This window comes from Simochromis diagramma, unplaced genomic scaffold (genome assembly GCF_900408965.1).
Source record: "Simochromis diagramma unplaced genomic scaffold, fSimDia1.1 OVJJ01000618.1, whole genome shotgun sequence".
In the NCBI taxonomy this organism is placed as follows: Eukaryota; Metazoa; Chordata; class Actinopteri; order Cichliformes; family Cichlidae; genus Simochromis; species Simochromis diagramma.
Genome location: NW_024387423.1, coordinates 10,610,420 through 10,634,986, shown reverse-complemented (window position 1 = coordinate 10,634,986; position 24,567 = coordinate 10,610,420). Strand labels below are relative to the sequence as shown.

General features: G+C 41.3%; 1 protein-coding gene across 2 annotated transcripts; it reads right to left on the bottom strand.

Moving 5' to 3' along the window:
- Positions 1-5,748: 5,748 nt before the first annotated feature.
- On the bottom strand, positions 5,749-23,958 carry faxcb (failed axon connections homolog, metaxin like GST domain containing b). Of its 2 annotated transcripts, XM_040013336.1 has the most exons (7): positions 23,470-23,958; positions 21,649-21,770; positions 17,573-17,708; positions 16,883-17,079; positions 12,785-13,002; positions 10,595-10,711; positions 5,749-10,182 (listed from the first exon to the last, which is right to left on the bottom strand). In XM_040013336.1, exons 1-7 carry the CDS (start codon positions 23,503-23,505, stop codon positions 9,863-9,865), a joined length of 1,146 nt encoding a protein of 381 aa, XP_039869270.1. In that variant the 5' UTR covers positions 23,506-23,958; the 3' UTR covers positions 5,749-9,862. The 2 variants fall into 2 exon arrangements, with proteins under 2 accessions (XP_039869270.1, XP_039869269.1); XM_040013335.1 differs by lacking the exon at positions 23,470-23,958 and having other exon boundaries at positions 21,649-22,310.
- Between the last annotated feature and the right edge of the window lie 609 nt (positions 23,959-24,567).

Sequence of the window (24,567 nt, the reverse complement as noted above, 5' to 3'; positions counted from 1 at the left end):
TTGCATTGTTGATTTCAATAAACAGATTAGACTTTTGTTGAAAAAATGCACATGTCCAGATAGGGTTGATAGAATTGACTGCAAACAAAGAACAGCCACTGGAACTAATCACCTTTTTCAGTTTCAGAAAAGTTAAATGTAGTATACTACGAGGCCCTGATTGATCCACTCTGTGGGAGGAATAATTGCTAGTTATTAAGTTACTGATGCTGGCTACTCTGGACAGAGTATGATAGTTATTCCGAAAAAGAATGGATCAATAGAAGTTACAGCTGTTTACAGCTGTCGTTTAATAGCTGTTGCACCATCAATCCATCCATACTATACCAGCTGTCACAGTGCAGCATGCGCTGTTGCCCCATGGGCTGGCAAATTAATAACAAGGAGTTAGTAGTATATAGTAAATGTTTTTTATCAAACTAAGTATTAGCTATAACTGTGTTTTAGGTTAAGGTGGGAGCTCTGGTTTCTGATTTTTTTTTAGCTGTAACTTTAGCTTTGACTATTTGCATTATATTTGTTTGATTCAGTTTTTAGAGCATTGCAAACATTTTAACTGGCACTAACAAGAAGTCACATATTACTCCAGTTTTGGATTCTCTTCATTGGTTGCCAGGAAATTTTAGGTTTCATTTTAAAATCTTAGTTTTAACTTTTAGAAGTCTATGTGGTGAAGCTCCCCAGTATATCTCTGACCTGTTGAAACCTCATGCTTCTTCCCGAGCACTTCCCGAGGTCTTCAGGTCAGAAGTTTCTGTTGGTCCCACGCACTAGGTTCAAAACATGTGGGGATCAAACTTTTCAGACACTGGCAAGGCAACACTCTTCTGTTGTCTTTACACTCCATTGACTCTTTTAAAAAGACATGTCTATACACTTTGTGAAGACAATGTAGACCTATATGGACCATAGACTGTAATGGGGCTTAGTAACCGTGATATTATCTATTGGTTAGGGAAGTTTCTGAAACTTGGAACTGAGCGTTTTCCCTGTGGGCATCTTGCTGTTTTAAAATTAAATGTGATCTATGATAGTAAACATTAGGAGTCTCCCTCTGCTGGCTATTATCAGAATAAGCACATGTTTAAAGCACTTTCACTTCACTGCATCTTAAAGATGGCTGCAGCCATCTTTAAGATACAGTCCCTGTTTGCACAGCATTACACTGAACCATAAAAACACAATTCATAACTGATGAATAGATAGCATTCAAAGCTTTAACCTATTTAGTCAAATGTGTCCTCATCAGAGCCAAACAACACAGTTTATATTAACTGTACACTTTTGCACCTTCGCCTATGGACTGCGAAGCCATGCTTGCTATCATTTTTCTTTTGTAGTATTGCACTGCCCTCTATGGGACTGCATCCAAACTGCACACAGTTTTGTGTGTTTCAGGCATATCTCCTGCCCAACTGTTTTCAGCACATTATGGATCTATATTTCAGCACAGAGGGCATTACATTTTGCAGAGAAGCTTTTTAATAACAATTTCTCGAGCTCAGCTTTATTCAGTGTCTACTGTAAATGGCTTGCTGTATTTTAACTTTTTGCGCTGATTTTAGAGACAGGCACAGATGTTCCACTCTCTATGTGTATAGACACAGCTTGTATGTGAATCACTTGGGGAATATGTCTAGAAAGCGCATACGCATTTGCACACCTCCAACCTGGTAGAGTGTTTGTGCTTGTAAGTACTTGAATAATTGAGCCAGATTCAAACACACCATCTCTCTGAAAGGAGTCATGGAGGAGGAGGAGGAGGAGGAAGAAGAGAGAAGGAGAGCAGATGGCCCAGTACAGATAGACTCAGAGACTGGGAGCGAGGAGTGTTCTCTGAAGGACAAGGTCTTGTATTGTTGTGGCTGCGAGGGCAGCTCTGTCACACGTCGTACCAGGGGTCCCCAAAGAGCCAGGGTCTTATGGTGTCAGTGTCCCCCCAGTCCTCATCCCCCAGCCCTGGCCTATTGTGATTCTTGTTTTTTAATTTCTCAAACGCAATCAAGTGTGACACAAACTGTTTACCTAGCGTGTCTGCCACAACCAAGAAGAGAAAAGGAGAGGAGAGAGAGAGAGAAAAAACAGGCACACAAGCCAGGATCTCGGCACAAAAATAATCCTCCATAATACCAGAGAGTTTAAAGAGGCTTTGCCAACACCTCCCTGAATCCCCCCCTCCACCTCTCTTTGCTCTTATGAAAAAAGGAGGGGGGAGATAAAAAGAAAAAGGCAAGGAAAAAAACACATCAGAAGAAAGCTGTTAAATTCGCCCCTCAGTCTCGTTTGGGATTGCTAATTATTGTTTTTAGAGCACAACAATTGGGGTATTAGGGCATAAGCGGCTGGAGATAACATCCAGAGGAAGGCGAGGGGAGGGAAAGGGGAGAAAAGGGAAGAGGTGCACGGGGGGAGACAGATAATGGCTCGACAGAAGGGGAGCTATGATAGGGTCTGGTCCATGGCAGTGTCTCTCTGTACTGCGACACACCACAATATCGGGGGACTCGCTGACTCGCTCTGTCTCCAAGGATCTTGAAAAGTGAAGAAAACTTGGCAAGGAAAAGTTTCTAATGTTTGACAGATTATGAATTTGGCTGAGATCAGAAGAAAGGGAATGAGAACAAAGTCACCACATGACACCACAACAAACAATGTTAATATAACCAAAATATTCAGGAAAAGAAATGTAAGAATGCTGCTATAACAGATATGCCTTAAGAAATATATAAAACCCCTTGTGGAATTGTCATCAAACACAACATTTATCATCAGCTTTATGGGAATTTTGTGACTTTTAGCTCTTTGTTTCAGTTTTGGACCCACATTAGACGCAACCAATGAACAGCAGAGTGGCACATTTAACAGATAAAAAGACATTTCTCTTAGAGGACTAAGAAAGCACAATCTAAAGCAAAGGAGAGACAAAAGATTTTGAAGATCAGCTGTGGAATGAGTTAATTGCGAGCACAAAGACTTTTATCATCTTTCCATGACTTTTGGTGGAAAAAAAAACCCTTGCAGTTTCTGTCATGGGTTACATTTTCATGTTACGAATGGGCCAGTTTTGGTGTTGGAGGTCTGCAAATGAAAAACTAGCAGATTTTGTGACATCACAACCAATATATAAGAGAAGAATCTAATTTTTTAAAGCAATGATAACTTTAAATTAGAGGTGATCCAAACACCGATCCTTGTGGAACATCAAACATGAAAGTATAGACAGAGGGGACATGGTATGGCAACATAACACGTTTAATGATGTTGTTTATATTACATGACTTGACTTGATTCAGGTTTATTTAGGAGGGAGTGGTTTGTGGTGCTTAACTGCTGACACTGATGGGCAAAGATAGATGGCACACTATCGTATTACATAATAATTTTATTTCAATGAAGAAAAGAAACTTTAGAGTACCAAAAAAAGTACCTGGAGATGGCGTATGCCCCAGAGGAGAGAGAAAAAAACAACTGGAAAACACATTCATACACACACACACACACACACACACAAACACACACACACACACTTTGGCTTTTATCCTGTGAATGAGCAGGCCAGCCAAAGTCATCTGGAAGCCTGCACATGCCAATGAATAAATAAAGCCGTAATTAGTAAAGAAAACAGCGCCACCTGTTGGTGTCCCACCCCTGTGAACTCGGACCATTATAGGGAGCTGTGGGAAACACCTGAGCCTACAAAGGCTGTGTGTTAAAGAGCTGGCACACGCTCAGAACGTGCGTGGGCGTATCAGAGGAAGATTTTTTTCATGTGGGCCACCCGTGTAACCATGTGTGTTTCAGGCCTTCCATTTGTAAAGAGGCTTACTGAGCATATGTGTTGGTATTGTGAGAGCGTGCATGTGTTTGTGTGTTCACTTGTGCTCGCTTGCGTATGTGAAGGGGTCCAACTGCATGTCCTGGGGCCCACCTGGCAGCATTGTGCAGATTCCGGGGCCTGAGCAGCTGGCCTGGGGGCTGGTGGGGGTGTTTGGTGCGGGAGCAGTAGAGGAGGTTTAAGAGGGGCGTGGGGAGGTCTTCCATGGCCCTTCTCCCACCAGACCCAGGCACTAGGAGGCAGATGGGCAGGCCACAGTCACTGCCAGAGGGCCAGAGGGGCCACGGGGCCAAGGGACAGGGCCAGCCAAGCCCGACAGAGCTCACACGCATGGAAAAAACATCAAAAAGACCCCCCTCCCAACAAATAAAAAACAGAACAAAAACAGCTAACCTACAATAACAGACTTAATACATGCAAATTGGAAGACTTAATTTATTAATGGATCCACATCCATGAGCAAATAGTAAATTTGTACTAGTTAGTTTTTATATACAACTATATAAGCAAAGTACTAGATGATGATCACCATAGTTATTGCAGTGTATCCTAAGAAAATACAGCAAATGTGTCAGAAATTCAACCAGTCATTGTTTTCAGAACCTGTCTGGAGTTAAAGGGGTGAATGACCGAAAACTGATCATTTATCATTATTGACCATCAGAGAAAATGTTGCTCTCTTCCATACTTTTAATGTTGCTCAAATGAGGCTAGACTGCTGTAAGTGTACACGTCTTACACACCGATGTTCATAAAAATAAAAATAAAAATAAGTCTCTTTTAAACCTTCCGCAGCTGCTTCAACACATGCTGAAGACAAAAAACAAGCCTAAACCAGCACAATGCAGAGGACGGTTTTAAACGTGGGGCCGGGTGATTTCAAAGGATATCTTGTGTGAGTGTGTTTGTGTGGGACTGATACGCAGATTGTAGTGAACTTGTACTATAGGTTGATTCTGGTGGTGGTGGTGTGGTAGGTAGCCACCGGCTCTGGTAGTCCAGAGAGCCACAGATGCTCCACTGTTTGTGTGTTGACTCTCTGTAATTTGTTTGCTCTAATTTGTTTTGCTGTGCCAAGGGAGTTCCGATTTTAATTTTGCTCTGTGTGTGTTTACCCCTCTTTGTGGATCGCTGATCTGTTAAGCACAGAGCGAGGGAGAGACAGTCAGTGCGGAGGGTGGGCTGTTCGCAGAGCCAAATTAAAAAAGGAGCAGTGCAGATTGTTTTAAGCTCTGGCAGCCCCTTCAGGCCCAAAGGCCTCGCTCGCAGCCTGCACCTGCTCCGTCCCCGGGGAACTTGGTTCCTGATCCGTGGCCCTAGCTTCTCCTCCCCGGGCCCCTAGCCCAGCCGCCTCATCCCCTCCTTTTCTCTCCACTCCACTCTGACTTCTTGCTTTCTTTCTCTCTCCTCTCCTTCTACCCCTGTCTTTTCCAATTCTTCCCCTCCAAAAAAAACCTCCTGATGCTCCTTTTCTCTTTCCTCCAGTGACTTCCCACTATCCCTTCACTCCTCAGTCCTGGCCTCTTCACCTCTTCTCTCCTCTCCACCACCTGCTCCTCTAGTTCTTTCTCATTCCTCCTTTCCCTTTACTTGCTCCTGGTTACTTCCTCTTCGCCCTGGTTCAACTCTCTCTTTTCACCTAATGATCTTTTTTTTCCTCCTCCTGCTCCTCTCCTCTCGTCTTGCCTACAGAGTCATGGCACACTCTTAATCAGCCCCCCTCTGCACATGAGTGATTGTGGCTGGTTTAGCATGATTGAAAACACACCACCACATGCACGATATGCAGTTAGGGATACGACAGCCTCGCACATTAACGCACAGTGTGCGTGTCAATAAAGCTGCGTCATGACTTCGGCCCCTTTCCGTTAAGCTGAGATGCACAAGGAAGCAGAGTGAACACGAAACCAGGGTGTGGTTAAAATTGTCACAGCTAGTCTTTATTGAAATCATCCAGTCACTCCAGTTTGTACGACTGCCACAGGTAGTTTGATCAGTCAGTCAGCTCTACATACAGTATGATACACTTTGTCACACATACAATATTTACATTACACCAGCAGCAAACGCTATGACGTGGTTCCAATAACAAGACATCTAGTTTTAATATGGCTTGATTAATGCAGTCCAACTGTACTGTAATATCATGCCCAGACTGGATGAGGCGACTGAGAAGCACACAACCAAGACTGGTGCGGATCAGGTCGGAATGCAAACCACAGGACGACATGATTGAAGAAGGTTGTTTCTACAACCTGAGTCTCAGTTCATCTCTGGCCTTTGGGCAGCTACCCAGGATTGTTCCCCAAAACAATAAAAAACAAAACATAAAAGTCATCTCCTCAGATGATACATAGACATGCAGACAGTTTTGGTTTTCCCTGGCCAGGTTTTGAGATATCCACCTTTACTTCATAAGGATGGAAATGGATGGATTTTTTTCCTTATTTAAAGTGAACTGCCGCTCTCACTTCCACTTCATAGTTTTAAAAATAAACCTTATGTATCTTCTACAGTGCCTCCGTCAGTCCGGCCTCTGTCTGAAACAAGCTCTTTTACTTCTCATACATTAAAAACAAATTTCTTCTGATTGGGTGCCTCTCACAAACAACAGGTTTGAACAGCTGGTGGGTCGGCTTCTGTTCCCACTGCCAAAGCTATTAGGGATAACCCCTCATTGATCGCAGTGAGAGCCAAGAGTGGAAAAAATGTCTAAAACGGAGCATTAAAAGCAGTCTGAACCCTGAGCTTTTGGCTCACAGAGATTACCAACATAAACTCATTATTAGAAAGGTGGACATGTTTAATATTAATCCAGTAAGCTAACAGTATATTATATATATCTCTATACACTTGCTCATTAGAGAGATTTAGAGCATTGTTGTTCAATTGGCATTCCTGGCTGTCTGATTTAACTACAGTACTCACTCAAATTTATCAGTGGTTTGGTCTCCAGCTTCTGAAGGAAATTTTAGCTCTTTACTTGCTAAATAAGCTCAATTATGATCACCAGCAAGTTGCCGTCATTATTAGTGTCATATGGTGCTAAGCAGTTTGTCTAGAGCTAAAAAGCTGCCAGCTGCTTCTGAGAATGACACTAATGAGAGCAGTGAGACTTAACAAAAAGCAGTTAAGTTGCAGCCTGCGCAACCAAAACAATCACTGGAGAAGTGCTGTGCCTCTTTGTAGATCTGAGGGAAAAATGCAACACGACTCTGTTTGCATTAAAAAAAAAAAAAAAAAAAGGATCCTTTTCTGAAAAAAAGAAGAAGTTACCAACAGCTTTAAATAATTCTGCAGAAACCTCTGATAGTTGCTCAAAGAAAAAAAAAAAAAAAAAGACTCAATTTTTTGGTGACAGGTAAAGTATGTTCAAAAATGTTTCGAAAACATGCAGAAATCAAAGGTCATCTTATTAGCTTTAGTATTTAACATTAAAAGAAGATTAATTTGAATGATTTACAAGTCAATTGATTTTTGTGACAGACATCTTAAGGCTGGGTTCACACTCCAAGGCCCTATGCAGAAATTCTGGTTTAATCCTCCGATGAGTTTGTTTGGCACTTTTTTTTTTGCTTTCCTCTCTTAGCCAATATCAGAAAAACAGCGAGACACATGTGTAACAGCGTCCCGTGCATCGCACTTTTACACAGAAGCGACAAGAGGCCGAAAAAATGCGTTTACCGTTTCACTTTGAAGTTGATGTGCAGAAGTAGCCGGCTAATCAGAGAGGACGAAGAGAAAGATCGTGGCTTTTTGTGGTACAGTAACTCCTAGCTTCATATAAAGAGGCGTGGAGACAGTGTTGGAGTCCGGAGTGGTTGGATTCTGATTTTCACTGAATAAAAAACTCTGTATTTCAGGGCTCCATATGAAAGAATTGAAAAAAAAGAAAGCAGATTTCTGTGATTTGTGCTTTTGTGAAGAAACACGAGTGGTATTTAAGCAAAGGAATCTGATTTGGGCCTTTTTTGCCAGCACGTGAATATAACCTATGAAACCTGTTTGCACTGTAAGATTCTAGGCTATTAAGTGTTTAAGTTAACCATCTCATATCTCATGTTTTGTTCATTTACTTTTTATTTATTCCTCTTTTTGAGACATAAAAACTAATGAATCTGGCAACTCTGACCATCTATCCAGCAAACTGAATGAAGATTTTTTTTTAATTTTTCCAGGAATTAAAATGAAACTCCATTAATCTCGTGGAGCGAAATAAGAAAAGAGGCATCTCCGAGCCTGGAGAATTCAAAATAAAACTATCTGCACGGTTTAGTGTCACTCGTGAGGAGAAAAAAAAAAGTTTATAATCAGGGTTTGTAGACCCTTTAATGCAAGTCACACTTACTTTTTATGTACCATAGTCAGTTTTTAAAGCCATCACATTTTCATTACGAGCACTTCCAGCGAGCTTAACGTGACAGACAAAAAACGAACGCTCCCCCCGGCCCAGACACTTTGGTCCACATTTTAATCAAGATTTTCCACCAAGCTATAGTCGCTTCCTTTTCATTTGGTATTCTGACTCAGTCCGGTCTGCAAACACTTTATCAGCTGCTTCACTGATGACATTCACACCCGGTAACATTCGCATATGCGCAGCCGACATGAGCAGCACAGTCCACTGCAGCTTGATCTTTATCAGCGTCATTCAGTCTCCATTCTGTGCCTTCACAGCTGACTCCTCCGACTGAAATGAGGTGAAAATTAAATTTCCACTAGTGCAAATTAAGATCTCTCTTTGAGAGCAATAAGAAAAAGAAATAACATTAAATATATGTATATATTTAACAAAAAAATAAATTATTGTAGAAAGAATAATATCAAGTGGCACTGATAATAAATTATATCATAACAAAAAAATGTCGCAAAGGAGTTTCACCCATTTGTCTCAATGTTCTGAGCGCTGAGGGTGAGTTGTTGCTGCGCTAAGTTGTAGTATTTTTTCTCTCACTCACTCACTCACTCACTCACTCACACACAAACGTATGTATGAATGGGAGATTTAGCAAAGAAGTGGAAATTTCTTGTGTTAAATGTACTGCACGTCCTTAGGCTGGAGTGACCTTGATGTAGAAGGCAACAGGCGGACTGCTGACTCCATCTAGTGGTCAAATACAAGCACTGCAGCTCTTCGATAAGACCACAAGAAGTTTGGAAGAAACTACAAAAAACAAAAAACAAAAACCCGACAACAACAACAACAACAAAAAAAAAACCCAACTCTCCAAGTTCAACAATAACAAAGTGCAGGCAGATAATTACTTACTAGGCAGAAAATAGGATGAAGCTTGCAGAAGAAACAGGCACGAACCTTACCTCCTGATTTCTGTTCAACAGGCCTATACAGTAAGTGTATCTGGGCTTTTAGACAAAATGTTTGAATTACTTTTTTCACCACATACAGAAGCATGAGGGAGCATGAGGAAAATGACTTTAGGGTCAACTTAATGCATGGACTGATGCTCAATGTCATCTGTGTTTACTCCTCAGCACACGGATGGCTAACAGCAGAGACATGGCAGCTGTTCCTTTTTCAATCTCCACCTGTTTCAGTGGTTTTGTGCGTTATGACACACGGCAGAGTGGTGATTAGTTGCATCATTTCATAGCAAGTGAAGTGCCACCTGTCATGTCTGTAGCACTCCTCTGTTGCCAACGCGCTCTTCATGAGATGGTTCCTTTGTGTGTTAACCTTTCGCGCTAGCTTCTGCATCTTAGGATGAGACAAATAAGGCAAAGAGGAACTGTCACAGGGACAGTTCTGACGTTACGGGAGGGAACTGACTGTACAGTTGCATGTTTTGTAAGGTTTATTTTGCATCGTCTGCATACAAACGCCCAGTCTGCCCATTGGGAAGTTGTAACATGCTGGGCATTACAGGTGGAGGAGCTGGAATAGTTCTTTCAGCTGTGTGCGAGCTGCTGCTTGGACACATCGTTCCAGCCAGATTTATTTAAGCAAAACCACACAGCAGCCTGAAGCACCGACTGTTCCAGCCTTCGGTCAGTCTCAGTCTGCCTAGGTCAAACTTCCAGGTCTGGCATTGACTCCTCTTTAAACTGAGCATCATTGTCAGACCCTGTGCCCACGTCCGAATCAAATAGCGAGCGGTCAGAGTCGGGGGAATGTGTGTGTGTGTGTCCGGCTGAGTGGCTGCTGCCATCGCTGTCGTCCAGCGTGTCAGTCCTGGAGAAGAGGCCGAAGTCCAGCAGGCCCGTGGGGGTGCCCCCGCTGCTGCTCTCGCTGTCTCCGTCGTAGTAAAAATCCTCCACCTCAACAAACCACTCGGGCCAGAACCTCCTCCGCATCCGCTCGCAGAACATGGCCAAGTTGATCAGCTCTCCTGTGGAGACATGTAAATCTTTTTGAAGACAGAGAAGAAACCAGCAGGTGGTATCACAGGTGCTTACTGCCTTTGTTAGTCTTTTTTTGTGTCCGGTTTTCTTCCCACAATCACCTTGATCACAAATTATGGATTAAAACACAGAATCAAGCTCTGATGCTGTTCTCTGAAAAGATAAAAAGACTTCAGTGTTCCCTGTGTGAGACTTTAAAGCTGCTCTCTGAGCTTGTGTAAGCAGCACTGCACTGCAGCAGAACAGCACTGCCATCTAGTGGACTACACATAAAAATGCACCAGTGAAAACGTCTCACAAGTATGCTTAAATATTGCAAGGACAAGGTAATATACAAAAACTTGTGATAAAATACAGCATGTATGTGTTGATTTGCAATTACTGAATAGATCCTCTGACCTTTGATAAGTTGCTCTGGTCGTGTTCCAGGTAAAGTCCACATGGCTTGAGCTAGATGCCCAAACACTGTAGCATCTAATGTTGACATCTTAGACCCCATGAAGTATTTCTTATCTCCTGCAAGACAGAAAACAAACAGCAATTTCAATCAACGATAAAGGGAATATACGAGAACTTCCACAGCACTGTGCAGCTAAAGATGGTTAAATTAAAACTATTAGTAACATTAACAAGCAGCGATGAAGCAACAAGTTGGCCAGCTGATACCGTCCCTGTTCACCAGTACTGGCATGTTGGCTGTTAGTCATCTGCTGTGGCATGTTAATGCAGAGCTGAGAAGACTTTAAAACAAATCAGTTTTTACAGTGATGATTTACCTGCTGCAAATCAATAACAGAAACAAAGTAACCAAACACACACACGCAGACACATAATAGATATCAAAAACCAAATTAAAGTACTCCTTTTTCAACTCTGCAACTCATTCCATCTGTGTTGTTGAAAGGTTTCTTGCTACAGATGATTTTCATTCCACTTGTACTGGCAGAAGGTGTTTGTAAACCAACAGCTTTCGCTTTACTTTGAGCTTTTTTGATGCACTAACTGACTTCATGAACTACCTTTAGCTCACTTTTTGAGATGTTTATCATTAAGACCTTTGCACACTGAGTGTGCTGGGGAAAAAAATGTTATATTCCGAATTCTTGGGATATGAGCTGGTCATGTAATGTTTATACATATAGGATGTCAGTGGGGCAGTTTAAGCTCTTGTTAGCAGAGTCAGTATCACATCTGAGGAGACAGAAATCATCTCAAAGAGCCAGAGCAGTGTCTAGCTGTGTGCCTGAGGTAAAATAGTATTATTTTACCATTTCAATATCCATCTTAATGTATGAAATATCAGTACAAATTTGATGCATCAGGTGTGTGAAGGGCTTTATTTTAAGATTACAATACAAAATGATCTATCACTAGCACTAAATCTTAGTTCACGGTTGTTTTTGGATACTTTTTTTCCCACCTAAACACATTTCACCGAGCACATTTTGAACTGCTGCAGAGAGAGTGCTAACACTGACTAGAAAGACAGAGCATATTTCTCCCATACTGCCTTCTCTTCATCGGTTATTATTCATCTCTGCCTGTCTTCCACAGTGTGTCTTTTGTCTTGTCTCCCTCCCCTCACCCCCAACTTGTCCTGGTTCTGCTGGATGTTTTTTTCCCCCCCCAACTCTGCCAAGTGCTTGCTCATAAGGGGTTGTCTGATTGTTGGGGTTTTCTCTTTATTATCGTTGGGTCTTTACTTTAATATAAAACGCCTTGAAACTTGTCATTTAGTGCTATATAAATAAAACTGAAATGAACTTCTTTTTACTTTTGTTTTTAAATTTGTTCAATTTATTCATACATTTTTCAAATAAGTGGAAATACTCTGTGATCTTTGAGTACCCCAGGCAGCTGCTGACATCTCTCCTGGTTGGGAATCCCTGCTCTTATACACATCATCATCAATGCCATTAGAGATGTTTTTAATGTAACCTGTAAACACTTCCAGTAATGCAGAGGGAAACCAAAACACTACAGGAAGGCAGGTTAATGAAAGGTTGCTAAGTATTTGTGTGCTTTTCTTGCCCTTCAGAGAGCAAACTTCAAAGTAAACTAATTTCATTTTGAAGTTGGGAAATCAGCTCTTCTGGTTAAAATGCCAGATTTTAGATGAACACTTCTGGTACTTGTGTGTAACAAACATTAAAAGACAGAAGCCAGATGGTTGTGGAGTGTACCAATGTTTTCACTCGGGAATGACTTTTCCATTTTATACAAGCTGTTGTTCGCTGTAATGACACAAGCAGATCGATGCAAAGCACTATTCTAAACACACTTATACTGCATCCCTCCAGCTAACATCCAGAACTCTCTCTGTTTTCATTTATTACTGTCTGTAATGTAAATGTAAAATGCAGATAAATGACATTTTGTTCCGATAAATATAAACCAATTAAGAGGAGCTTGTGAATATTTTGAGAAATATCAGCTCACAGTAACAAATTCATGTATTTTCATTACAGCCAATGGAAAAAAGAAATAACACTAGCTCCATTATCAGCTTGCATAACAGCATTAGCGTATCGCTCTATAACCACAGTCCTGATGAGGTTAGTCTTAGTTCTACTGAACAGGCGTCCGTACCCAGTAGAGTGGCCAGTGTCCTCATGTCCTTCTCCATTAGTGTGTAGACCTCCTCCTTGGAGAAGCGTCCGATGCCGTGGCCGTACATCTCCCGCCGCACCATGCCACCATTCAGGTGGCTCAGCATCCATTTCAGCGTGTCACTCAGAGGCCCACTCATCGCCAGCAGCTTCTGTGTTTCCTCCAGGTTATCCACCCACTGGCAGTAGGCTATTGTCCTGAAGGAAAACACAATGTAGACAACACTGTGTTACGATTACACTGACTGGCAAAAAGCTACTCCTCTAAATCAAAAGTGAGCCTCAGCTACACCTACAGTCTGTCAGTTTCTTACACTCTTCCTGTACTTACTTAACTCAAGATCAAAAAGTATTCCAAATGTTGGTCTAAAATCATCGTGGTCTTTTCAAAAAGGAACAAACTGCATTTGAAACTGAGTCTTTGAGCCATCAGTTCATTTGTATCATTTATAGTTGAACATACAAAATGATTTCTACACAGCCAAAAAACCTTCTCCCACTCAGCATGCAATCCATGTACCAAGAACATGCTAGAAGGTATAACACCATCAATATTAGCACACATATTTAAACATAAAATTATCACATACAAAAGGTTAGGGATATAACAGTTCTCCAAAAGCATGTTTTTGTTCATACTGCTGTTTTTAAAGGAGATAAATAAAGCAAAAACAAGGAAAAACAGCTTTAATGCCTTAATGCTTTAATCTTATTTAGTTAGTTCAGTGACTGCGTGTCTGTGTTCACTTTGGCATTTTCACCCCTGCTTTGCAGAAACATTGTCATGTTGTGTTGTATTAAAGATCTATAAATCATTAGATCAGTTTCAAGTAAAACCAAAAACTACACTAATACAAGAAAGAAGAGCCATGTTTATTCATCTCTGCAGTCTAGTGCTGTATATGGTGGCAAACCAGAATTTTACAAAGGACCAACAGTAATATTTTACTCTATGATGCTGAGTCAAAGTGAATTAGAGTGGGATTCCAATAAAAGTGTTTAATGAAAGGTCCAGCCACCGCATCGTAAAGCTTTATGTCTAATGGCAATTAGCCTCAACTTAATCAATAAAAGTGCTCCACCCATTCACTTGCTGCCAGAACACAACATCGTATATTCAGCCCTTCAAACTGTCGGCCTGAGGGTTGGAAGAAATGCCTGGAATCCGTTCCTGCCGCTCATGATAAAATATAGACACCTACTGCTGCAAAGCACCGGCAACTTACAGTTACTCATGAAAAGAAAGCAATGCTGCAGAAATGGCAGCATATAGTGTATCTCTATATTGAGATTTTTCTCACACTGTGGTCCAACAAATCCTGTTTATTTACAAGCAAACAAGCCCAACTCAAACCCTCAAAATCCTTTGTGAAACCACTAAAGGACAAATGTTTCACATGAATTCACTCCATAGAACAAAGACAATGAAAACAGCAACTCTGGTATTTCATACATTTGTTGCTTCTGTTCTGCATAAGTTGTCTGTGTATCCAGATACTACGATTAAGAAGTTACATTCTTACACACTTGGACTTTTCACACTGTAGGACTTTTTTGGGGAAACCCATCTGTTTATGATCTGAAGAAGTCTGAAGAAGTGAAGAAGTTGGGCTTGGTGCTTTTTTTTCTTTTGGCTCAACAACAGAACTCTATGACAGCCAAGCTGTTTGTTGATAATAGTACAAGTGCAGGGGAGACCTACATGTTTCTACCTACATGGGTTAGAGCTTTTACCCCTCAGTTCATCTAAAGGCCAGTGCCTGGCCTCTGTCATTTTTCTGCTGTATGTGACTGGTTGCTCAATAGAAACTGAATTAAAGAATCTGGGTTATATTAATTTTCAGAGTGGGGACTATCCATTGGCCAAATGCTACTTCCTGTTATATTATCTGATGTCCAAAGTGTCTGTATTCTTTAAACAAACAAACAAACAAACAAACAAATCAGAAGAGGAGCAAGCATAAATAGAGTAATGTTTTTTAATCCCCAGGTAATTTCAAATGCAACCTTTGCAAATGTTTCTGTGCAGTTCGCCACAAACTGCATTTTCAAGATAAAGCTGCAGTTGCAGTATTTCCCAGGGAGAGAAAAAAATGCTAATGTGTGATCCTGACAGATGGAGAAGGATGCAAGAAAGAGAGGAAGATGGATGGATGAAGGATGACTGTTTTCAAAAGTTCTGGCTGCTCAATACAAGAAATTTTCCATACAGGAAATTTAAATCTTACATGTAATGTCCTCATTCATTTTAGAGTTTTATAATCAGATACATGTCTGATGCTGTACTAAATTACATTTTTTGAAACCTCTTGTCAAACAAACTGAGTGTTATTCAAGGGTTGCATGGGAATACCTGGCGGTTTAGTGCAGGCTAAACAGTACATCAGACTGGTTACACTGAGGGTGGCAGGGATCATTTTGGTATATTTAAGGTAATGATGCCGATTAAATTCACTCTGTGAACTATGGCTTTTATACTAGCTTTATAGTGTCTAGGAGTTGGGGCCATTTAGCCACAAAGCTTATGAAACATCTACTTATACAGTATTTTAGTGAACTTTGCTGGCTAAATCCACAAAGAGCAGTGAATATCAGAGCAGCAGCCCAAGTCAGCCAATCACAGCCTGCACACAAAGAAAAGTCCAATGGAGCTCACGAAACAAATCATTTTACTGCGTGACTTATTTCTAACTCATTCTTTTCACCATAGATGTGTTACAGCCCATCTTAGAGTTCCTCCTCCTGCTGAATCCCCCTTTAATCCACGGTTATACCTGCTGTGTTTGCAAACAGTTGGACATTTAAATATCCAGCATAAGGTTAATCTCAATTTAAAGTTGTATTTATGCCCAGTTTTACTCTTGAAATTCCTCTTTGACATTCACTGGATCACAGCTGCTAACACTAGTGGTCTATGTATGTCTACTTTAAAGTATAGTTGAGTGATCCTTTTCTGGTATTACAGCGTTATTAACAGATTTGTATTTTAAAAAAGCACAGCAAAATAAATGAGTATATAATAGTATAACCAGCTTTGAGAACATTTTCTGCTCTATAACCATGCCACTATGAATCAGGAAGGCAACTCTCTGTGTGCATGATCTAACCAAATCTGTCTCTAGGCTGTGTCTCAGTACACAAAGAGCAGCACGCAGTCATGCTGCCCTTCCCTGAAATAAATAATTCACTCAATAGGTCTATATGTGGGTCCAAACCTGGTGCAGGGTGCATGGAGAAGCAGAGGAAGAGGAGCAGGGAGGTGACACAAGGAGACAAGACGGGAGGGAGTGTGAATGTGGATTACATGAATGACCTCTGCTGCTTTTCGAGAAATGGAGCAGATTCAGTTTATAACACAAAGCCAGCAAATTGTTCCATCCTTTGTTCCTTTTTTATAAGTGAACTAAAACCAATGAGTAGTTCAAATTGTGTTCTAAAATTATTATATAGAGAGCAATAGGCCATACCACATGGATCAAACAGAGTTAGTGTGTGTATGCGTGTGCGCCTTTGTGAGGGGGATGGATAGAGAAAGAGAGATGGAGCTTTTAGGTAATGGAAAACACTCCTCTCGGTGTAGATGGAGTGTGGAAAAACGATTTCCTAGCAGCATGTCTCTCCCCCAGTGATCCTGGAGTGACTCACTGCTGCGAAGGATGGCAGATATCACAGCCTGGGCTGAAAAGCTGCACAAACAATGCACAAATAATCTTACTTTTTTGTTTTTAGAATAAATCTGCAGTGTGTCTTTTTTTTTTTTCTTGCTGCTAAAATAAATTGGACCTTTTTTTCCCGGGAGGATCAGTGTAGGTGGTTCCTCATATGGTTTAGCACTGAGCACATTAAAGTGTGCATTTAAATATGAATGCATACAAACAAAATTACATAATCAACTCAGCACCACATAATTTCACCCCTCAAGTGCAATAATTAAATCAAACTGTAGAAACAGAGAACTGCTTTCTGTCTTTAAAATGATCTGAAAGTGGCTTTTCCATTTAAAGTGCCTGAAGTCTTAGCTCTTAAAAGCCTTTCAAAGGCACAGCTACAGCACTGTATACCTATACGACTTACTTACCAGTAGAGGTGTTCCTCAACCATTTTGGTGACAGCGCGGGACACAGCTATCTCCTGCGGGGTGAGGTTCTTGTTGAGGTTCACACCCAGCTTCTCCTCCAGGAAGTCCACTATAAACTCTGACCCCGACACCTGTTCGTGGTTGTACTCGATCCAGGGCATCTTACCTTGCGGAGATAGCCTCCCATCAAAGTAGTTCTGCAAAGGGAAACAACTTTGCACATGAATTTCCTGGGCTGTGTGTACATTTTATTAACAAAACAAAGAGACTGTAGACCTATGTGAAAATGGAGACTTATTTGTGGCATGAAACTACACAATCATTGACTAACAAGCTGTAAATCACAAGTCATCATCCATAATAAGCATGTGGTTTCAAAGTCAGACCCAGTCTTCCTCATTGCATCCATTTTTTGCAACCAAGATGGTCATTAACAACTAAAATCTTAAGATCTTCAACTCTGTCACGTCCAACAGCCACAACAGCTTTCATTGTTTTTGTCCTTATATGCAAGCTGTTGACAAATGGGACCCCATTTCTAAGCTGCCATTAGCTTGTGCTGCCCAGTGTTGATGCTGATGGAAGAGAGGCATTAAGGCTGTGCAACAGAAGTAGCTATTAATGGCTGAAGAGAAAAACAACTTAAACTCTTCAGAGGCAGAAACACCCCCCTCCCCTCTCTGTTATCACCTGGTAGGGCAGATCCGCCATCCGCAGATACGTCTCTATTTTGAGGCAGAAGGGCGAGAGGCTGGGCACACCATTCTTTGGCCTGGAAAACTGATGGAGGATGATGGCGTCTTTGGAGTCCAACTCCTGCTCCTTCCTACATAGAAACCAAAGATGGGGGAAACTCAGTGAATAAATGTTGTAACTCTAAATGTTATACCTCTTTAAAGACCATTCTTAAACTCGCTAACATTGTCTCATTTTGTACATTTTGTGCCAGTGTTAACGTTAACAGCATACTTTCATCTATTCTGTGTGGATGAAAGTATGCTTTGGTGTCTCGAGCCTTTCCAACTATGCATAGATATCAAGAGGAAAAACTGCCTAAAAATGTTTAATTTTAACCCAGCGAAGCCGAAATCAACCGGTTTTTCCACCTGTTTTCAGGGTCAATTGGTGCAGTGGGGCCAGTGAGATAAAACCAAACGTAACTCAGCATCTGGACAGAAAACAGGACTTTGAGTTCAGCTTCAGGCTCTGGCCGACCTCCCTGTGAGGAGTAGGTCACACCTGCAGTTTTTTTCTAGCACGGTGACACACTATTCGTGCCGAGTTCTGTTTTCTTTGCAAGTTTAAAAAAAAAAAATTATTATTATGTTAAACAATTCCAACGAATCCCAATCCAACTTTATTTATAGAGCACTTCAGAAAAACAACACAGCTGACCAAAGTGCTTTCCTGTTAAAAGACAACATCAAGATTTAAACAAACATATTAAACAAAAAGGAAAAAATAATATAAATCACAGTAAAACATGGAAAACTATAAATAAAATAAACAATAACATATACAAGAAATAAAACTAACAATAAATGAAAATAAGTATTAAAAGGAACCAAAAAAAACAACACTTTCTTTATTCACACTGAGGTCACTAACTTTTACATAATGAGTCTGTACTTCAAGTGATTTGAGATATACTGGCATCACTAGCTGTTATTATACTCCATTAAAACTCTTTAAGTGATTGTCAAGACTAGAAATTTTATTTCCACTTTGATAGATCGTTCTGTGAAACAAGGAGCAGCTGAGCTACCTAAGGCTTAAAATCCACAAAGTTGTATTTATACTGCTCCACTGTATTAGCTGAGGGGTATTAAGAGGTTCAGTTATAAGTCAGAATATTGACTAAATGAGTCATCTCTCCTCCCACTGTACTGTAGGCCTGCTGTCTAAAGACACTTAAGATAATAATAAGCTAGAATGCAATTGTGCAGGGAGGATGTTGGTGGTATTCCTACACTGCTATTACCGTGCTAAAATTGTAGTTGAGGAGTGTCTCAATGCTATCTAATATGGCAATTAGAGTTAAGACCTTTTTTGCAACCAGAGAAATAAAACTACACCTAATACATCAGCACAGGGAGAAAGACTAAATCTAATCTAATTTTACTACACCGCTTTCCTAATCACGTTACACATTCATCTGGGCATCCATCTATTTCTGTTCCTGAAGAAGCTTTCAGGCATCATCTCAGGTACACACACACAGACCTCATCTGCTCCGTTTAGCATCTCTTTTATCACTGACCACTGCTCCCTATATTTGAATAAATTTATGTAACTGCAAAGCGGTCTGACAACACTTACTCCACTTTTAACTATCCTTTTTTAGAGTTAAGTTTGTGGAAATTATATTATAGATTATGGTTTTCTTTTGAGTTCTATCCTATTTTACAATCACATTACAACATGATGTCATTTTTTTAATTATTCGGAGGGGAAAAAAACATATTTCTGTACATTAAGACAAAAATAAGTAAAATAAAATTTTTTACCCAGGCCACTTTTAGAGTGACAGAAAAAAAATGATAAAGCAATATTTTGCATGGCACTATTGTATCAATAAAGGGACACCAAATATCTATATTTTATTAAATAAATTAAAATACTCTGGAAACACTACAATAAGAGAGCTCATATCATGTAGCACCAGCATTAGATAAGGTTAGCGGAGCAAATTCACATGAAATCAGCTGAACTTTTGCAATATAAAACAACTCAATAAATACATCGTTAAAAAACAAAATAAAAACCATCCAATACTGGACACAGTTAGCTTGACAATGCTACCTCCTACTTCAAAGCAAGCGAATCACTCAGTCACATGAATTCATTTGTAACAACAGATATTTGACTGTGAACAATTTATCACTGTAACAATTGATCACAGTTAATTACCGTATTATCAGAAACTGATTCCATGTAACTGGCAACTTGACCCCATTCCAGGCTGGATGTTATCTAAACAAAAACTAAATACAAATCTGTTTTTACAGGATAGTACAGAGTTTATATTTTATTATATTCTAAAAAATAATATGTTCATTTCTAATTTAATATCAGCAACATGTTTCAAAAACCCCAAGTCAACAAAAGATTGTTTTAAAAAACAACAACAACAACACACAGCTGGTTGAGTGTTTCACAACTTATGAGATTAAACTGTCATGGATGCTCTATCCTAAAATATAAAGAAAAGAGCAATCCCTCAGTCCACTATCAGTCCATATTTCAGTGCCAGCATCTGTGGTTGTGTGCATTGTGTGCTTGGAGGCAACGTATGCTGCCATCCAAACAAGCTTTTTATTTTCTCTCAGGGAAGGCCTTGCTTATTTTCAGTAAACCGCATTCTGCAGAAAATATAAATTCATGCTTGCATGACGACAAATTCTTATTTTTTTCATAACGTTTGTAGTTAGGGCTTAGTTATGCAGGCAGGCTAAGGCTGCAGTGGGGACTTCCCATGATGCACTAAACATTTCTACTACACTCACCTTTTTTCACTCCCCATGTTTTTTGTTTTTTTTGTTTGTTTGTTTTTTTAAATAAATCTAGTGCATGCCATTAACTTTTGTCTAGTCTCTCCCATAAGCTTGTGGTTTGACCTGTTTGCGGCTGAGATCACAGCAAATATTTTTGATTTTCCTAAGCTTTGTTCTGCTGGAGATTCCTTCCTGTCTAAAGGGAGCTCTTCCTCTCTATTGTCACAGTGGTGGCTAGGAGTTGTTGGTTGTGATGCTAAATAAATAAACTTGAGCTGACTGTGGTGCTGAAACCTCGCAGGTCTCCTTGGTAGCTGTCCACAGTTACATGGTGCTGAAAATATTCTAAATCTGCAGAGAAACTGACATCATATTATTACGCCTGATCTACGCATGCCGTCCTTCTTCCATGCACGTTGTGGTGCTTCGTCTCTCGGAGGAACCACTTAAAGAACTTCTCAAAGATCTCTCAGCTGGGAAAAGGGGAACAAAAGCTGACTAGTCGTAGCAGCAGCTCTGCCAACAATACATCACATGGCACGGACAGATGACGCCGGCAGGCTGCGGGGCCAGCCTCAGCGGCCTGCACGTGATTCAGAGTTTCTGCACGAAATGCACGGTTCACGCAGCTTGTGGATCGAGGAGGGGGGGAGTGAAAGCAGAAACTACCAGGCCACTGTAACAGGATGTTCTTACTTCCTGGCACTGGTCTGGCCGAAAAAAATAAATAATCCGTCCATTCACAGCCAGGCGGTCTGTGCTCTGACAATAGTCCCGTGTTAATCTCTCTTACAGTGACCGCATACTGATCACCAGCTTTCATTGTAGAAAACAACTGTAAATGACGCGGACAGCTGCTGTGTCTCAGCTCAAAGGTCAGGCTGATTCCGCAGCGTCCGAGGAGCGCTTCGTTTAGACACGCTCAGGTGCCGATGTGTTCTGCACGGGAACTGGCACACGAGCGGACGCGTGACTCGCTTATTAATTATTTTTTTAAGTCTCCACCTAGTGTCGTGTCCTTTGAAGGAGAAAACGAGGGACGGCAACCTCAGCAAGAGCCTCTTCCCGCGAGAGCTGCAGAGGAACCACATCCCCATGTACACACTCCTGTATCCATAATGCTTTATGCGGTGTCACTCATCAGTCACTGTCAGCGGGGGTGGGTGCGATCAAAACGTGAGCCCCGGGAGGCAAAAGAAATACTAAACAAACAAACAGAAACCTGGTGGTGATAAAGATGATAAAGAGCGCAGGAATGTTGCGCGTCCCTACCTGATGGCGAGCAGCTCATGCAGTAGGTAGGCTGCAGCAGCCAGCAGGGCCCCCCCGGTGATGTACAGGGTCTTCTTCCACCAGGAGTCCGAGCCCAAAACCGACATGATGCCTCCGTAATCCTGCAGAGGAAAGGCGATGATATAGCCATACAACGACTGCTGCTGCTCGGAGCCGCACAGCCCGATGGGCAGGCTGTGATTCCGCCCCAGTTCAACAACACACGGCCGGGAAGAGGCGAAACCAGCAGCCCAGTACATCCTCTTCCCTCGGTTACAGCCGCCCCGCGTCCTCCCTGCTGCAGTCCCCGTTAGGCTTCATCGAGACCCCCGGCGCTGTGTCTACGGCATGGCGGCGGTGTGGCTAATATTGATCCAGGAAAGCGGAAAAGGTAAATATCTGGAACATCACTCCCTGAGATGAGGCTCGGCAGCCAGCTCGCTTTCCTTCGCAGGATCTGCCCAGCATAATCGCGCGAATAACAATGGCAACACCGCGACTTCCGGTCCCTAATTTCAAAATAAATGTCAGTGTCCACACTGTTACAATTACATTTTTTGCACCTAATATTTTACTTGCAAAATAACATTTTCTGCTCTTAATAACCGTACACAGTGGCTGTTAGTTATTGTTAGTTTTCCATCACATATCATGTGAATGGAATTCTATCGTAAATCTGAACATGATATAAACTAAATAATTCATTTTTGTTCATGAAATGTTTTAATAGTTTAAAAGTAGTCGAATCATTATCTGATTTGTCTGACCAAATAAATAGGTTTAATTTATTATTAGCAAAAACAAATTAAAGTAGCTGGGACCAAAGATTATTTGGCTGTTTTGCTTCCAAATAATGGCAAAAGCTTAAAGCAGGCCCATCATGCATTCCCTTATTTTCTGTTTATATGGCAGATCCTCATCTGACCAAAGTTTCGAGGTACTAATGGGTGCTTCCTTTTTTCTCAAGGGACAGACTAAGATAAACATGAATTAATCTGAACTGTGAATTGTGCAAAGCTACGTCTACATGCCTATATTCTATGCAGTTTAGATCAAGGTGGAGGGCTGTTCCAGGTTGGGGTTTTTTGGGTTTTTTTGAGTCTCTCAAAGAGCTTTAGTCAGATACACTTGGTTTGCAAAAAGATGTTGTCCAATCCCCACCATAGAAACGAGAGTTTACGAGAAAGAGAAGCAATTGATCTAATTAAGTTCTGCATAGAGCTGCTAAGAAACTTGTGTGATTAACATCTGTAGAACTTAATAACTTTCACAGCACATATTACGTGTAGTGGAGTGTACATTTTGATCATCAGATCAAGGTAAACAGAGGGCTAGAAACGCAAAAATGAATTACCCAGTCCTTTTATTTTTGTGGCAAAGTTGGGCAACTTCCGTTGCTGTCTAATCAAATGCTGGTTACTTCATGCAGCCGGCCTATTGTCTTTCTCCGGTGGAGGATCGGAGCCACCCCGCCCTGGCGAGCCCCTGAACGCAGAGACTCACTCACCACCACGAAAACAAACTATTGGCCAACAGCAGCCAAACATGATGATAAGCCCTTCTGCTCCGCTTCTACATTTTAAGCGGCCTCCAACCGACTGACTGCTCCGCTTCAGCTACTACAGACTGCTGATTCTATGAAGTGCAGTGTGTTTGTGCAATCACACTGAAGCACATTACGCAAACGAGAAAAGTAAGACACGGATTGCAAATCCACTCTGCCACCTGTGCTGTGACCGCGGTGTGCTGTGGGTATAGACTCTACTTACAGTCCAACTGTATAACTTAGTGGTAAATGCACTAATAGGAAGGAGTACTCACTCTGGAGCAACTTTGGAAGTGGAAGACTTCGTTCATCCTGACGCTTTAATCCAGCAGGTGAGTTCCAGATCTGTTTGTCGAGCATGCCGAGAACAGGATGTAGACAACTCGGACAAAAGAACATCCAGTAGTTACGTGTCCGCCGGTATCATCCTGGTGCCAATTACCTGCCTGCTGCTGTCTGACCCCGTCAGGTCAGTGAAGGAGGGTGAGTGCTTACCGCAGCCATGGCTACGGCAAGTTAAACGCGCGGCCTCGTGGCTCTCGGGAGCGCGCATTACAGCAGGAGCGTGTATTGGTGTTTACTGCACCAGCCTGGGAATATGACACAGCAGGCACTGCTGGAGCAAGGCATTTAGTAAACACACACATAGATAAACTGTCGGCAGATAGAGGAAACGACTTTGACATCAGGAAGCATCTTTATGACACTTTTTTTTTTTTTTTTTTTTTTTTTTTAAATGGCACTTTTGGCCAGATCGCTCTTGAAAAAGACATTTTTGATGTCAATGACACTCTTTACCTAGATAAATATAGGATACATAAAAGTCACTTTGCCAAAAACCGACTGCAGCTTCTTACCTTGTGACAGGACTGTTTTATTTCCGGCTCAAAATGGCTTGATATCATTCTTAAGAGACATGCTTGTCATGTGTTTGACAGATTGTGGGTTGACAAGTCATTTAAAACAGTTTAAATATAGACAATCATTTTGGGGCAAATTCCTGAAATCATTTTTCTGGCACAACACAGACTTAAAGCACAGCGCAGAGTCTCTAACACAGCAGCACAAGAACAGGCTCTATGCATCAGATAGAGGGTTGAGTCTACAAAGGGAACAAAGTTGAACAGTGTGCAAAGGTGCCCCAGAGACTATCCAACATATAGTAATAGGATGTAAGAAGCAAGCTGGAACTGCATAGATGTAGAGGCACAACCAAGTGGCTGTGATCGTGTACAGGAACATCTGTGCTGCATATGGACTAGAAGTCCCCAAGTCCTCAATCACAAAAGGTGGCTGAGAACAACAGGAGTAAGGTCATGTGGGACTTCCACTTCCACATAGAAGCTGCTGGCAAACCAAGCAGTATTGTAGTG